The 15,326-nt window shown below is 36.5% G+C and overlaps 1 protein-coding gene across 3 annotated transcripts in view; it reads left to right on the top strand.

Annotated features, from left to right (window-relative positions):
* Positions 1-15,326, top strand: part of LOC114332931 (transcription-associated protein 1) — a 206,440-nt gene that overhangs the window by 109,021 nt on the left and 82,093 nt on the right. For all 3 annotated transcript variants that reach the window (XM_028282723.2, XM_028282721.2, XM_028282722.2), the window contains 4 exons: positions 8,075-8,279; positions 9,226-9,399; positions 9,455-9,935; positions 13,530-13,840. In XM_028282723.2, coding sequence (XP_028138524.2) covers positions 8,075-8,279; positions 9,226-9,399; positions 9,455-9,935; positions 13,530-13,840 — 1,171 coding nt within the window. The remainder of the gene's footprint in view (positions 1-8,074; positions 8,280-9,225; positions 9,400-9,454; positions 9,936-13,529; positions 13,841-15,326) is intronic.

The raw sequence follows: 15,326 nt of genomic DNA, 5'->3' as shown, positions 1-15,326 counted from the left end.
TAAATTAAATTTATAATTTTGAATCCGATTAAGCCTGGTTCACAGGTTACAAAAATTATTAAAAATAATTTTGTTTTCTTGCATAAATTGTAAGTTTTTGCTACATTTAGCTTCGCTTAAGCTCATTTTACACTTCTAGAAAACTATAGAAAATAAATAATTGTTTTTTCCTTCAATTTAATTAATTTAAATACTTGTTAAGGGTGTCTCACACTTGCTGAAAAATACCCATTTTGGAAAATTGCATATATTTTGAAATTTTATAGTTTTGCATTTCATATACTAATCTGCGCTCATACAGGGTGATACTATTAAGCCAATCTCACACTATTAAACGTGTAATATATAATATATTGTACATATTCTCTCATTTTCGCATCGATTTATAGGTTTAGACATTTGCAAATAATCTATCTAATCTCACATTCTCGCAACATGGCTGACCGATCAAAATATAACCGACAGAGGCTCACCGCAAAACTTGATATAACCAAGTTGGCTGATTCGGTTCCCACAACTCTTAATTCTCTAAACAAATATAAAATTCGTGAAATAATTTCACAACTCAAACATTCTTACGGACTTTTCCGCGATGCTCAAAATGTGCTGGAGACGATCCCCGAGGAACCTACCCCCTCTACTGATTCCTCTGTGGTTTTTGATAAATATTTGGATACAATTTCTCTATTGGAAGAAAGGTTAGAGGTCATTGAAAGTTCTAATGTGACTGCTACCCCCTCCCTCCAATTTGACCCTAATTCTTCTCTAACCTCACAGTCTATGGCTAGGCAACGAACAGTAAACCTCCCTCGTATTCAGTTAAAACCATTTAGTGGCTTAGTTACTGAATACAATTCATTCATTGAGACCTTTGATACAATAATAGGATCTGATACTACATTAAGTGATCTGGAAAAACTCATTTACCTCAAAAGTTTTCTAACTTCCGAGCCTTTGACGCTTCTCGAGCATATCCCACTCACAGGTGACAATTACAAAATAGCCCGGGATAACCTGACACAAAGGTACGCCAACTCTAAATCGCTTATCAAAACTCTCATCTCTCAAATTCTTGATGCGCCTCCTATTTCTGGAAACGCAAATCACTCACAATTAAGAAATTTTCATACGGTCATGTCAAATAATTTCAAGGCCCTATTGAACTTGAATAGGCCCCCTTCAGATCTCTTGCATTTACTTCTCATACATATCGCTACTCAGAAACTCGACGCACCTACCATTAGGGCTCTTGAGTTCCAATCCGGTGGTAGCCAAGCTACCCCTGATTTTGTCCATTTTCTAGGGGAAATCGAGACACGCGTTGTTCATCTTGAGAATATTCAATCTCAATCAAAACCAAAATCGACTACTACTTCCAGACACTCTTTACACCTAGCCTCAGACACTTCTACCAGTAACCTTTCGCCTCGCTTAGGTCCTAAGAAATGTTCCTATTGCAACGACTCTCACTCGATCTACTCTTGTCCTCAGTTCAAGCAGTTGAATTCTAAAGAACGTTTTAGTTTTGTCAAACAAAATAAATTTTGTATTAATTGTCTTGGGTCTCACATGCTCGATCAGTGTAAATCCAAATTCTCTTGCATAGTTTGTAAATCTCGTCATCACACGTTGCTCCATTTCGACAAAACGGGTCATAGTAACCCTTCCGCGGCTGTTGGCCAACACAACTCAAATAATCATAATAAAACCGCTATCTCAAATAACTCCCATACACAGGGTAATTCACAACAGGGGCCCTCACATGTTAGAGCTCCTGAAACGGAAGTTAATCTTCAAAATTCGACTCCACATTCAATGGCTCTATCTGCAGCCTCGCTTGATAATCATTTGGTGTTATTAAGCACACTCCAGGTCTATCTTGTCGCTCCTAGCGGCAAGAGGGTCTTCGCAAAGGCACTTTTAGACTCGGCCTCACAGGTTTCATTTATTAGTGCTGACCTCGTAAAGGAACTGTCACTCACCACTAGAGATGGAAAATTACGGATCAATGGAATTAACTCCACCTCATCCTCGTCTCAATCTATTGTAGATACAACAATTTTCGCTGTCGCTAACGACGTTCCTTTTGACATCTCGTGCTCTGTACTCCCAAAGATAACAAATCCGCTTCCTCAAATTTCTATTTCGGCGAGCAAACTAAACATACCCTCAGAGATACCATTAGGTGATCCGATGTTCCATGTAACATCCCCAATTGGTATCCTGCTCGGTGCAGACCTGTATAACGATATCATTCAACCTGAAATAATTCGTTTGGGAAAAGGTCTTCCCGTTCTTCAACGCACTCTACTCGGGTACACGATATCAGGGTCAGTTCCAGACTTTGCTCTTAAGTCGAAAAATACTAAAAAGGCTTTGGAATTTTATTCAAACTCTCTCGTTACTTGTTGTTCTCATAACACTCCTTCCGCCGTAAATGAGCCGGTAGTGTCCAACGAGGAACTATCCGATCATTTACAAAAATTCTGGGAGCTGGAAGAAGCCGCTCCTCAGAACACCGATCTCATTAATGATCACCCCGCTGAAATTAATTTTGTAAAACATGTTAATGTTCTCCCCAATGGACGATATGAGTCCACACTCAATCTCAAACTCCCTATCGAAGATATAGACATGGGAAATTCGTTTCTCTCGGCAAAAAGACGTTTTCTCAGTCTCGAGAAACGTTTTCAACTCAACCCTGATTTATTGGAAAAATATCAGGACATTATATCGGAATATCTCAATAACGGACAAATAATTCAAGTGCCGTTAAAAATGCTAAATGACTCAGGTAAACCTAATTACTTTCTCCCTCACTTTCCCGTTTTCAAATCCAACTCTACTACTTCCACTCGTATAGTTTTCGATCCAAACAATAAATCGTCTACGGGAATCTCCCTCAGTGACGTCATAGACAAAGGTTATGTCGTCCAACATGAACTTTTTGACATTCTCGCTAAGTTTCGTCAGTTTAAATTCGCACTAGTAGGCGACATCAAGGCTATGTTCCTACAAATCGCCATTTGTCCCACTGAAACATTTCTGTTAAATTTTCTCTTTAGGGACAATATTCAGCAGCCTTTACGGTGCTATCAATTTCAAAGATTACCCTTCGGGCTCCCAAGTAGCCCATTTATCGCTCAAAGAGTTATCAAGCACATCGCTGACAACAACAAACATACCCACGAACTTGCTACTAGTGTTCTGCAAGAATCTATCTATATGGATGACCTGATCAGCGGTGCTGACAGTCTTCATGAATTAAGTTGTCTTTTCGAACAATTAACTTCTTTGCTAGAAACCCATGGTTTCCTCCTCCACAAGTGGAACTGCAGTTCTTCAGAATTTCTGTCTCAACACAATTTAAATCCCGTCTCTGAAGTCAGTCTTAACTTCACGGGATCTGATAAAGTCTTAGGCATATTCTGGGATTCAGAACGCGACCACTTTTCGTTTAAAACTCCTATCTTCAAATTGGCTAATGTTGTTACTAAACGTACTATTCTCTCCTACATTGCTACTTTGTATGACCCGCTAGGATGGTTATCCCCTGTCCTTGTGAACGCTAAGCTCTTGATACAGGAAATATGGTCCCAGAAATTGGACTGGGATCAACCCATTGACTCACCCATCATTATGAAAAATTGGCAAAACCTCTTATCGACATTCAAAACTATAGAAGAGGTCAAGGTACCTCGATGCTTACTTTTACAAAAGAAAGTTGTTGATGTTCAATTAATTATTTTCACCGACGCATCGGAAAAAATATACAGCACTTGTGTGTATCTCAAAGCGACATACTCAGACTTTTCTGTATCGTCGCGGCTTATCGCTTCTAAAAACAAAATTTCTCCGCTAAAAAATAAACTCACCATCCCCAAATTGGAACTTTGTGGAATAGTGTTGGGAGTCACTCTGGCTCATAGACTTTTTCACATCTTCAAGAAAAATTTGAGTATATCTTCATCTCATCTCTTTGCTGACTCTACAATTGCCTTGTCTTGGATACTTTCTAAAAAACACATTTGGAACATTTTTGTACAAAACAGAATTCAAAAGGTCAATTCCTTGTTGGAAACTTTTCCTTGTGATTTCCATTTCGTCAGAAGTCACGAAAACATCGCTGACCCCGCTTCCAGAGGGATAAATGTCTTTGATAATCCCCAGACCACCGAAGACTGGTTATGCGGACCTAGCTTTATTAGAGACAATCCCATCGATTTTTCTCTTCATCAAATTCCTCATTTTCAGGATGATCTTCCTGAATTAAGGAAGTTAGTTGTCTCAAACATAGCAACAAATCACGAACTCAACGACACCTTTGAAAATCTATTCGCTAAATCTTCTTCTTTTCGTAAAATTCAAAGAATTGTCGCTTATCTTTTTAGATTCATCAGTAATATTAAAAAGAAAATAAATAACTCTCCACGAGATACGGATATATTGACGCCACCCGAAATGGAGATCGCTGATCACGCGATCATCAGGTATATCCAAAGTATCTACTTTAAAAAAGAGATTCTTGAATTGAAAAATGCTAAACTCGTGACCAATAAAGCCATTCGTAAACTCAACCCCTTCCTACAACATAATGATGGGCTGATTCGTGTGGGAGGACGTCTCCGACACGCCCCCATATCGTATAATCAAAAACACCCCATTCTACTTCCTTCTAAATGTCGAGTTGTAGAACTAATCTTGACTCAAGCTCATCATAAGTTATTACATTCAGGCGCGCAAACAGTACTTTCGTATGTCAAAATGAAGTACTGGCCAATTGACGGATTAAGACAGATTAAACGCTTAATTCGTAAGTGTGTAAACTGTTTCCGATTCATGACACCCAATTCTGTTCAACAGATGGCAGATATGCATCCCGATCGTGTACTCCCCACTAGACCCTTCCAAGTCGTCTCAGTGGACTATGGGGGGTTCTTCTTAATTAAGTCCTCACATTTGAGGAAGGCACCGCTTTACAAAGCATACGTAGCCTATTTCATTTGCATGAGCACTAAATGTGTTCATATCGAACTCGTCACAGGATTAAGCGCAGAAGCCTATATTCTTACTCTGAAAAGGTTTATTGCCAGAAGATCCACGCCCAGTATTATTTGGAGCGACAATGCCACAAATTTCCATGGGGCAAAAAATGAAATGCGCGAATTCTATGATTTTTTCTTAAATCAAAATAATTCGGAACAGATTAAGGAATTCTGTACTCAAAACTCCATAACTTTCAAGATGGGTGTTCCCCGCAACCCCCATCAATTCGGCCTCCATGAGGTAGGAATAAAGAGTGTGAAGTATCACCTCTATCGAATTATAGGAAATTCCCACTTCACCTTTGAAGTGTTTAACACAGTATTATGCCAAATCGAGGCTATTCTAAATTCGAGACCCATCACTAGGATGTCGTCTGACGCCAATGACTTCGCTTTCCTATCTCCAGCTCACTTCTTAGTTCAAAGAAGTTTAACCGCGCCCCCTGAACCAAGTGTTTCAGAGATACCTGAAAATAGGTTGAATCTTTTTCAGCGTATTAGTAAAATTCAACAGCAATTTTGGAAATTGTGGAAAAAAGACTATCTTTGCCTCCTGCAGCAAAGAAATAAATGGACCGACCCTACTGACCCTGTCAAGATCGGGGATTTGGTTCTGTTGAAGGAGGATGGTACTCCTCCACTCTTATGGCCAACTGCCAGGGTAATAGATGTATTGCCTGGTAAGGATGGTCTAGTTCGTACTGTCAAGATTCACACTACTCACGGTGATTTTCTTCGTGGTATTACGAAAATCGCTGTGATTCCCCTGGAAGATTAAAATCTATCCCTAGGGGGAAAACTTATCGTTTTCCTCCATTTTATCGTTGTTACCCCTTGTGTATATAAACTCTAATTTCTTCAAACATTTCTTATCGTTGTGCACATCTTTGCCAATCCCCTCTCTTCGAGGTGATATAGGCCATCTCTCTCGCCTGTCGCCCCCGGCAATATGTACAATAAATATATTATACACGGCTCACTAAAATAATTAGTTACGCCCCTGTACTACTGATTACTTAAAATTCAAGTAGTATTTATGTAACCTTTCTGGAAACTCCAGGTTATTGTTGAGACTCGCATTTGAACCCCTCGCCGGGGCAGATCGTCAAAAGCTTCCTAACGAGAATCATCTCTAATCTATCGACGCTCCCGCTATTCGTAAAAAGGCCGCATTTTACCGGCTTTTTTTGCTATCGTTTTATACCGCTCAGATAATTCAATCTGCTCAGTATTATCGACGATGATTTATTTAGCGTATTAGTGAGTGCCTTACAAATGAACCAAATGGATTATGGAATTCAATCAGAGCTCTGATGTGACACGTCATCAAGGAATAAAACTGTAAGTACTCTACATGTATGTGAACATAACTTATTAGTCGTGATACTGTATGCATTTTGAACCATATACCTCTCGTAGCAAATATTCTTTGTGCCATTTATGCAGATAATACTTTAAATTACATATGAAAAATCGTTATCTACTCTTAACCAGCTTACCTATGGGAATATACTCTATAACCGTACAATAAGTATAGGTTACTATTGTTAAGGATACTTTACGTATTGCCTAAACACTAGTTTTCTTTGGAAAATATTAAATACAAGTATGCATTTTTAATCATACTTTATAAAATTAGATTAAATTAGCAATAGAATAGCGAAAACCGCATGTCGATACCTTTTTTCTATCTCAAGATATCTCGAGAAACGTGTAAATTTTATACATAACTGTTACTATCACCGGTAAACTAAGTTAATGAAAAGTAGTGTGCTGTGGAAAAAAACAAAATAACATTTTCCAGATGTCAACGTATAAAAATATAATTAATTAAAACAACAATATAAAGAGAAACAATACTATTAAAATTAAATATAACACAGAACAAAAAGAACTACTTAGTGACGACCTAAATATTCAAATTGTTGCCCATCATACACTACTCTAGAATACATTATCCAGAGAATACTAAACGCCATTCAAAGCATATCGAGAGCAGAAATTGAGACTGCTGTTCAATCTACTCTTGAAAGAGTAAATGTTTGCAACGAAAATGATGGGCAAAAATTTTAACGTTTATGTCATCACTAAATAGTTGTTTTTATTTCTTTGTAATAGGGTTTTTCGACGCTTCTCATTTGTTTCGAGCCTCTGTCATATGCGAGAATATACGAGATATGAACGAGGCTCGAGACAGCGTTGAAAATACCTAATATACGTTGACAGCTGGAAAATATTTCTTTGTTGTTTCCATAGCACACTACTTTTAATGAATTTCGTTTACCGGTGACAGTAACAGTTATGTTTTTAAATTTACACGTTTTGTAAGATATCTCGAGATAGAAAAAAGGTATTAACATGCGGTTTTCGCTATTCTGTTGCTAATTTGGTCTAATTTTGTAATATGGTATTAAAAATGCATGTTTGTATTTAATATTTTCCAAGGAACACTAGATTTCTGAAAAAAATTAAATAACGCCTTCTAGCTGGCATATTACTCAGTAAGTTGGTTCGAAATCATAACTTTTACATTTACGAAAAAGATCTGTCTTTAACAAGACCAAGTTTGCAAAATTTGATTAAGCACAACCGGACTCAGCCAGTTTTTCATAACAAGGTTCCCACTCACCCCCACCTCTTATTTGCAAAGGTAGAGTTAAACTTGTCAAATCAAATATGTGTAGAGTTTTATGAAGAATACGACGATCGGATTTCCAGTGCCCCTTCATTAGGAAAATTTTGTAAAATTTAGATTTTTTAATTTTTGATATTCAATTACGCCCTCTAGCGGTGGTCCCACAATTATGAAAATAATTTCCAGGCTTTTCCTGAGGCAACTTTTGTTATAAAATTTTTTATTTCAAAGCTCTACTATAAACGGTTCCTGAGATATGGCCGAGAGCCATTCTTATTGGGACACCCGGTACAACATAAAAAAATAGGCTAGTAGCAACGCCCTCTCTTATCGAACCACAAAACTCATAGAACAGTCTTTATAAATGATTAAATTGATATAAACGTGCTTTCAGGATTCGTGCCCCATATGGAAAGACTTTTTGACGAAGATGTCTTATTGGGTAGAGGTTGGACTACTCATGAGTCACTTAGACCTTTAGCTTATTCTACCCTCGCAGATTTAGTCCATCACGTTAGACAGCAACTACCATTGGCAGATTTAAAGAGAGCCGTCCATTTGTTTAGTAAAAATGTTCACGATGACAGTTTAGCCACCACGTAAGTATATTTGTGTCTATTTTAAGTTAAAATAAATTGAATAAGTGGCTCATTTACGCGTAATAATACTTCTGCTCTTCTTATTATTGTATTTATATCGGGTATGTCGCACCAGTTTCTTGTCTCTAAATCATGAGTGTAATTTGCGACCTGGTCCCCTCCGACCTTCAATTTTGCTAATTAAAATGATTTTTAAAAGATTACATTGGTCGCCTCTTAAAATTATTTAAATTTCTTAACTCTGTCTATAAGTATTGTAAATTTTGCTCGCATATGGGATTGTCTGCTGATTATCATTAATTTCGTTTTTGTGATGTTAATCTTGGGACCATATTCCTCTCCCATTGTATTAATATTATTTATTATCTCTTATAATTCTTCTATGTTTTCTGCTATGATAGCTGTATCATGGGCATATCGCAAATTATTGATGAGAATTCAATTTATTTTGATACCTTTTTCATTCAGCTGTGCAAGTTAAAGATCTTTTTTGCATAAATGTAAATGACAGGGGGGAGAGGATGCAGCCCTGTCTCACACTCTTACTTATTTCTACTTGTGAAATAGACTGTCGGTGATCCTTATTTCCGCCTTTTAATTCCAATGCAGCTGTTGGATGATCCTCATATCTTTTCTTTCGAGACCAATCTCCCTTAACGCCATTAACACATCATTGTCTGCATCAATAACTGCATGCAAAACAGTGCCCCTCGTGTTCCTAAATCGTTTTTGAAACCAAACTGAGGGTCTTTCGTTCTCTCTTCACAATTTAATCTTCACATTTTTTCTTCTGTGCTTCCCACGGAAGCACTGGGTGTTTCGTTGCTACGAAAGTTTATTGGTACTCCATCTCTAAACACATTTAGGGTAGTTTATTAGAGTATGTTGCGAAAAACAAATAGTTGAATATTTTACTTTAAAAATTAACAAATTAAAACTGTTTCAGAATTCAAACAATGTCGTGTAAACTATTACTTAACTTAGTTGATTGTATCAGACTAAGATCAGAAGCCGAAAATAGCCATGAAGGACGAGAACTGCTGATGCGTATGCTTGAAGTGTTTGTCCTTAAATTTAAAACCATAGCAAAAATTCAATTGCCGATTCTAACTAACAAATGGTAAGTATTAACATCAATTCAAGGTATCAAGAACGTAAGACAAATTTTATTTTAGTGATCAACGTAAGCAAGAAGTTCAAAGCACACCACCGAACCAGACTCCAAGCCAAACCGGTTCAGATAAAACTGAAACTGAGACAAAACCTAATCCAGCTGATGCCTTAGAGGCTGTGTTGGTGAACGCTCAAGTAGCCCAACCTAAAGAAGAAAAATCCAAGTTCGGTTTTCCCCAAAATAATAACTGTAACGTGGCGGATTATAGAAGTTTAGTGAAAACTCTCGTATGTGGAGTAAAAACCATTACTTGGGGTTGCTCTGCGTGCAAGAGTGGGGCAGATCAAGCAACCGTTCAGTCTAAACATTTTGCACCCCATGAGACACTTGTTTTTGTTCGTCTAGTTAAATGGGCCCTTCAAGCACTTGATATCTATACTTTAAACGTAGGGCCTCAACCCGCTGGTTTACCGCAACGAATGAACCAGCAAAATGTAAGGAGTAAGGAAGAAAAAGAAGTCCTGGAACATTTCAGTGGAGTAGTAAGTAAATTGGAGAAATTATGAATTACATAATGTATTAAGGGTCGATTTCATCAACAAAAAATAAATCGATGAATAGTTGAATAAAATTTATTAGTGGATTATATTTTATTGCGTTTCAAGAACTATTTTTACGCTGTTGTATTTGTCTAAATTAAACATATAAATATGTATACAACATCGTCTAATATAATCTCGTTTACCTGTGCTGTATTCTAGGTATTTAAAGTTAGGTTAACTACTTGTCAATTTATTCGAAGAATAAATATTTATTTGACCGATAATGAACGAATAACTTATTTTCAGTTTATGCGTAGAATAAGTCTTACCTACTTGACGTTGGTGAAACGCAGATGTATCAGTTTATTGGTCGAATAACTTTATTCATCGAATATACTACTGTTCGTCGTTGGTGAAACCGGCCACAAGGAATTTAGGATAATTTTATTATTAATAATTGTTATAATATGTATTAAATATCAGTGGATATTTTAAAATAGAGTAATAGAGCATTGTTATTATTATTTATACGCATGCTATCCAGAAAGTACGTTACGTTTTGAAATAGAAAAAAAGACAAGTACAAGAAAAAGATTTTATTATATACCGGGTGGACCAAAAGTCAGTTAACGCTATCAAAAAAAGTCACGCGCAAGTTTGCGGCGTCTAAGAAAATATATCGTGCTCTGTGAATGGGCTTGCAAATAATCCACAGTTACAAGTATTTGATATTTTCAGCAAGACGGTGCACCACCTCATTACGGATTGCAAGTTCGTGAGTTTCTAAATGGCCAGTTTAGTGATTGGATAGGGAGAAGAGACACAATTGAATGGCCCACGCGTTCGCCAGATTTGACGCCCTGTGATTTTGCCTTGAGGGGAGTACTTAAAGATAAAATTTTTTGCCAATTTGAAGTTCTCCGTGCCAACTTGGAAGTCTGTAGAAAGACTTGTCTCACTGTGTATGTGTATAAGCGTTGCCAAAAATGTATTGATGAAGGTGGTTTAAATTTTGAACATAAAATGTAAAGCATGCCCTTCTTTGTACCTACTTACTTACAATAAACACTAAACGTTTTTTTTACTTCAGCCATTTTTGCTTTATCATAGCGGTGAACTAGCTTTGAAATACGATTGTCATAAAATTCTACCCCCTGAGACTTCAACCAGGCATTCAACGCCGTCACGTAGGCATCTAAACATTCCGTATATGTATTTGGCACCTAGGACTTTTCTATTGGTTCTTTGCAGCAAGCGGTCATATTTCAACCAAATGCCAGGCGCGTATACGGAATGTTATTCGTTGCGAAATTCATATACGGAATGTTAAATATTCGTAGACCGAAAAAGACAAGTTTTTATTAGAGTTAGTTAGAAAAAGATTGATTAAAACACTTGTTAATGTATTATTAAATAAAAATAAAACAATTATATAGTATTTGAAATGTTACTTGGTGCGAAATTCATCTGCGGAATGTTAAATATTCGTAGACTAAAAAAGACGACTTTTTATTACCTAAGTCAGTTAAAGAAGACTGATTTTAAAATATTTTGTTAATGTATTATTAAAGAAAATAAAACAATTATTGGCGATATGGAATGTTATTTGGTGCGAAATTCATAAATGGAATGGTATAGATTTGAGAGAATTTTCGCAGAATTTTTAATGACTTGCACGTGTTGTTTAGTATGTTTAGATATGTTTCAGCTATTCAATTCTGTTGACGTTTAGGGATGTGTTCTACCTGACGAAAATAGTCATTTTTGATCTACGAACATTTAACATTCCGTATATGAATTTCTACAGATGCTACGTGTTCTCGATACTACAATATGGACTTGAAAGCTGGACATTAAAGCAAGAACACATAAATAAGCTACAGTCATTTGAAATGTGGTGTTACAGAAGAATGCTTAGAATAGCATGGACACAGAGGAAAACGAACACGGAAGTACTGCGAGAAATGGGTAAATAATGCGAAATAATAAACACAATAAAAATAAGAAAGTTACAATATCTGGGACACGTAATGAGGGGACCGCGATATGAAATGCTAAGACTGATAATACAGGGAAAGATAAGAGGCGGAAGGAGTATAGGAAGAAGGAGAGTGTCATGGTTAAAGAATTTAAGGGACTGGTTTAGATGCAGTTCTATAGAACTCTTTAGAGCAGCGGTGGATAGAGTAAAGATAGTGATGATGATATCCAACCTCCGATTAGGAGACGGCACTTGAAGAAGAAGAAGATATGAATTTCGCACCAAATAACATTCCATATGCTATAATTGTTTTATTTTTATTTAATAATACATTAACAAAACATTTTAAAATCAGTCTTCTTTAACTGACTTTAATAAAAAGTCGTCTTTATTGGTCTACGAATATTTAACATTCCGCATATGAATTTCGCACCAAATAACATTCCAAATACTATAATTGTTTTATTTTTATTTAATAATACATTAACAAGTATTTCAATATCAATTTCCTTTTAACTGACCAATAAAAAGTTGTCTTTTTCCGTCTACGAATATATAACATCCCGTATATGTGTTTGGCACCTCGCCGCCTATTGGTTGAAATATGGCCGCGTGCCGAAAGAAACCAATAGAAAACTTCTAGGTGCCAAATACATATACGGAATGTTTACGTACCGTAGCTGTGCATCGTCATCAAAGCGCCGCGTTGCAAGACAGGTCTTCATTGCTCGAAACATGTGGTAGTCGCTAGGTGCAAGATCCGGACTATACGGCGAATGAAGAAACACCTCCCACTTGAATAGAAGGGTCTATCAGTCACAATGCTTGGCCATCCACTTAATTCTTCATCGTGCACATTGATTAGGCCATTTTTGAATTTAGTGCACCATTGACAAACTCCATCTTCAGTCATCACATTGATCCCATAAAAAGCACAAACTTCGCGATAAATTTTAATTGGTTTGTTGTTTTTAGCCGACAAGAACCATATTCAAAAATGAATAACCATTTTCAACTTCGTTGCAACACGAAACTACAGCCATATCATGCATCATTATTCCAGTTCAATCAGAGAGTGCAGCAAGCACCTCTACCGGTTTCGAAAATTATTAGTCTCTCATCAGGAGGCACATATGCTGCTCTCTCTGACCCAACTAGGACAAACCCCGGAATGCAGTCACGGATTGCAACGAACGAAATGGCAGGGATGCCCTAGCGGCAACTGGTAGCAAAAAAAAAGTTTTCAATCTAATAGCACATAAAACAACATCCAAAAATGTTATTCTACATCCTACCAGACTGAAAACAAGGGAACCTTCTCTGGTAACACCTCCGAGGCTTCTGCAATTTGCAAGCCATAAGTCCTTCTCACAACTGGCGGGGTTTTCGATCGCGGCACACATTTTAAACAGCTGTTGTAAAATAACGAGAAGAGACAGTGACTTCGCGCTAGCACGGCTGGACAGCTACTGAACGGAGGAACGCCGCAATGCTAAGATGGCCGCGCTAGCCTTCCCCCGGCTACAGATCAAAACGTAACGAAATTTCTGGATAGCCCATGTAATATAGATTCTATTATTATCTGCATTGATTTCAATATTCAATATTTTTAGTTTTCCATGATGAACTCTCAAACCTTCCATGAAATTTTCTCCACTACAATTGAATACTTGGTGAAAAGAGTCTATAAAAATCCTACATTGCAAACAGTACCAAATACTCTTCTTGCCAATCCTACAACAAGTCCTATTTTTGCAACAGTTTTAGTTGAATATTTATTAGAAAGAATGGAGGAGATGGGTTCCAATTTAGAAAGGAGTAACTTGTATCTCAGATTATTTAAATTAGTTTTTGGAAGTGTCTCCCTATTTCCACAAGAAAATGAGAATATGTTGAGACCACATTTACATCAGATTGTGAATAGGTTTGTTTTTTTAACTTTGTATTGATTGTTAAATTTTTTACATACGAAAAAAAACGATATATTTTTCGCTGTGTCAAATCCTAAGTTACCTTCCTTAATTTCAAATCATTACTTAAGCCAATCCTTAATAATTCCTACTACGGACTCTACCCCACTCCTTTAGAAATACAGACATTTCTTAGACAGTGTAAAAGAAAAACCTCTCTGATTTCTCCTCTCGAAGTGAACACGCGCGAATCGCTCTCTCTGATTCTGATTTCACATGGTGAAATACCGCGAATCTCTCTTACCTACACTCCTGGCCAAAGAAATTGGGACTCCTTAAAAATGCGTAATTTTTGATGTGTCAAATCTCCTAAACCTGTTGTCCGATTTTAGTGATTTTTTTATTATGTTATAGCCTTATTCTCTAAGAATGTGGATGTAGTAATAGTGTTGCTGAACAGGTAAATGTAATTGTATACCGGGTGTAACAATAATACTGTGTTTTTTCCTGAAAGTTCGTAACACCCTGTGGAATATTCTAGCATTTAAAAAATATTAAAATTCAAACTCAATTGTAGCCTTAGCCTTTCTTAACATTCTGCTTTTTGACTCATTCACTTATGTTGGATAATGAAAAAGTTAGGTTCTTTGACAACTAGCCGTGTTATTAATCAATACAGGGTGTTTCTAAATAAGTGCGACAAACTTTAAGGGGTAATTCTGCATGAAAAAATAATGACAGTTTAATTTATAAACATATGTCTGCAAATGCTTTGTTTCCGAGATACCGGATGTTGAATTTTTTCTTACACACTGACGGTTTATTTATTGTTCTAAAACCGGTTCGGATATGCAATTGAAATTTGGTGGGTTGTAAGTGTCAGTTATTGCGCATTTTTTGACATACAATTATGTATTTTATATTCACCATTGGACGGCATACGGGTCATATTACCCGGTCATATTACCTGTATGCACGCCTATGGCGAATATAAAATTTTTAGTTGTATGTCAAAATATGTGAAATAACTACCTCTTAAAACCTACCAAATTTCATTTGCAGATCTTAACCGGTTTTAGAGCAATAAATAAATCGTCAGTTTGTAAGAAAAAATTCAATGTTTATAAAGCAAACTGTCATTATTTTTTCATGCAGAATTAACCCTAAAGTTTGTCGCACTTATTTAGAAACACCCTGTATTGATAAAGAACATGGCTAGTTGTTAAAGTACCTAACTTTTTCATTATCCAACATAAGTGAATGAGTCAAAAAGCAGAATGTTAAGAAAGGCTAAGGCTACAATTGAGTTTAAATTTCAATATTTTTTAAATGCTAGAATATTCCACAGGGTGTTACGAACTTTCAGGAAAAAACACAGTATTATTGTTACACCCGGTATACAATGACATTTACCTGTTCAGCAACACTATTACTACATCCATATTGCTAGAGAATAAGGCTATAACATATTAAAAAAATCACTAAAATCGGACAACAGGT

This window comes from Diabrotica virgifera, chromosome 2, assembly GCF_917563875.1.
Source record: "Diabrotica virgifera virgifera chromosome 2, PGI_DIABVI_V3a".
Taxonomy (NCBI): Eukaryota; Metazoa; Arthropoda; class Insecta; order Coleoptera; family Chrysomelidae; genus Diabrotica; species Diabrotica virgifera.
Note: the sequence above shows the minus strand (reverse complement) of the source record. Positions and strands in the feature narration are given on the sequence as shown.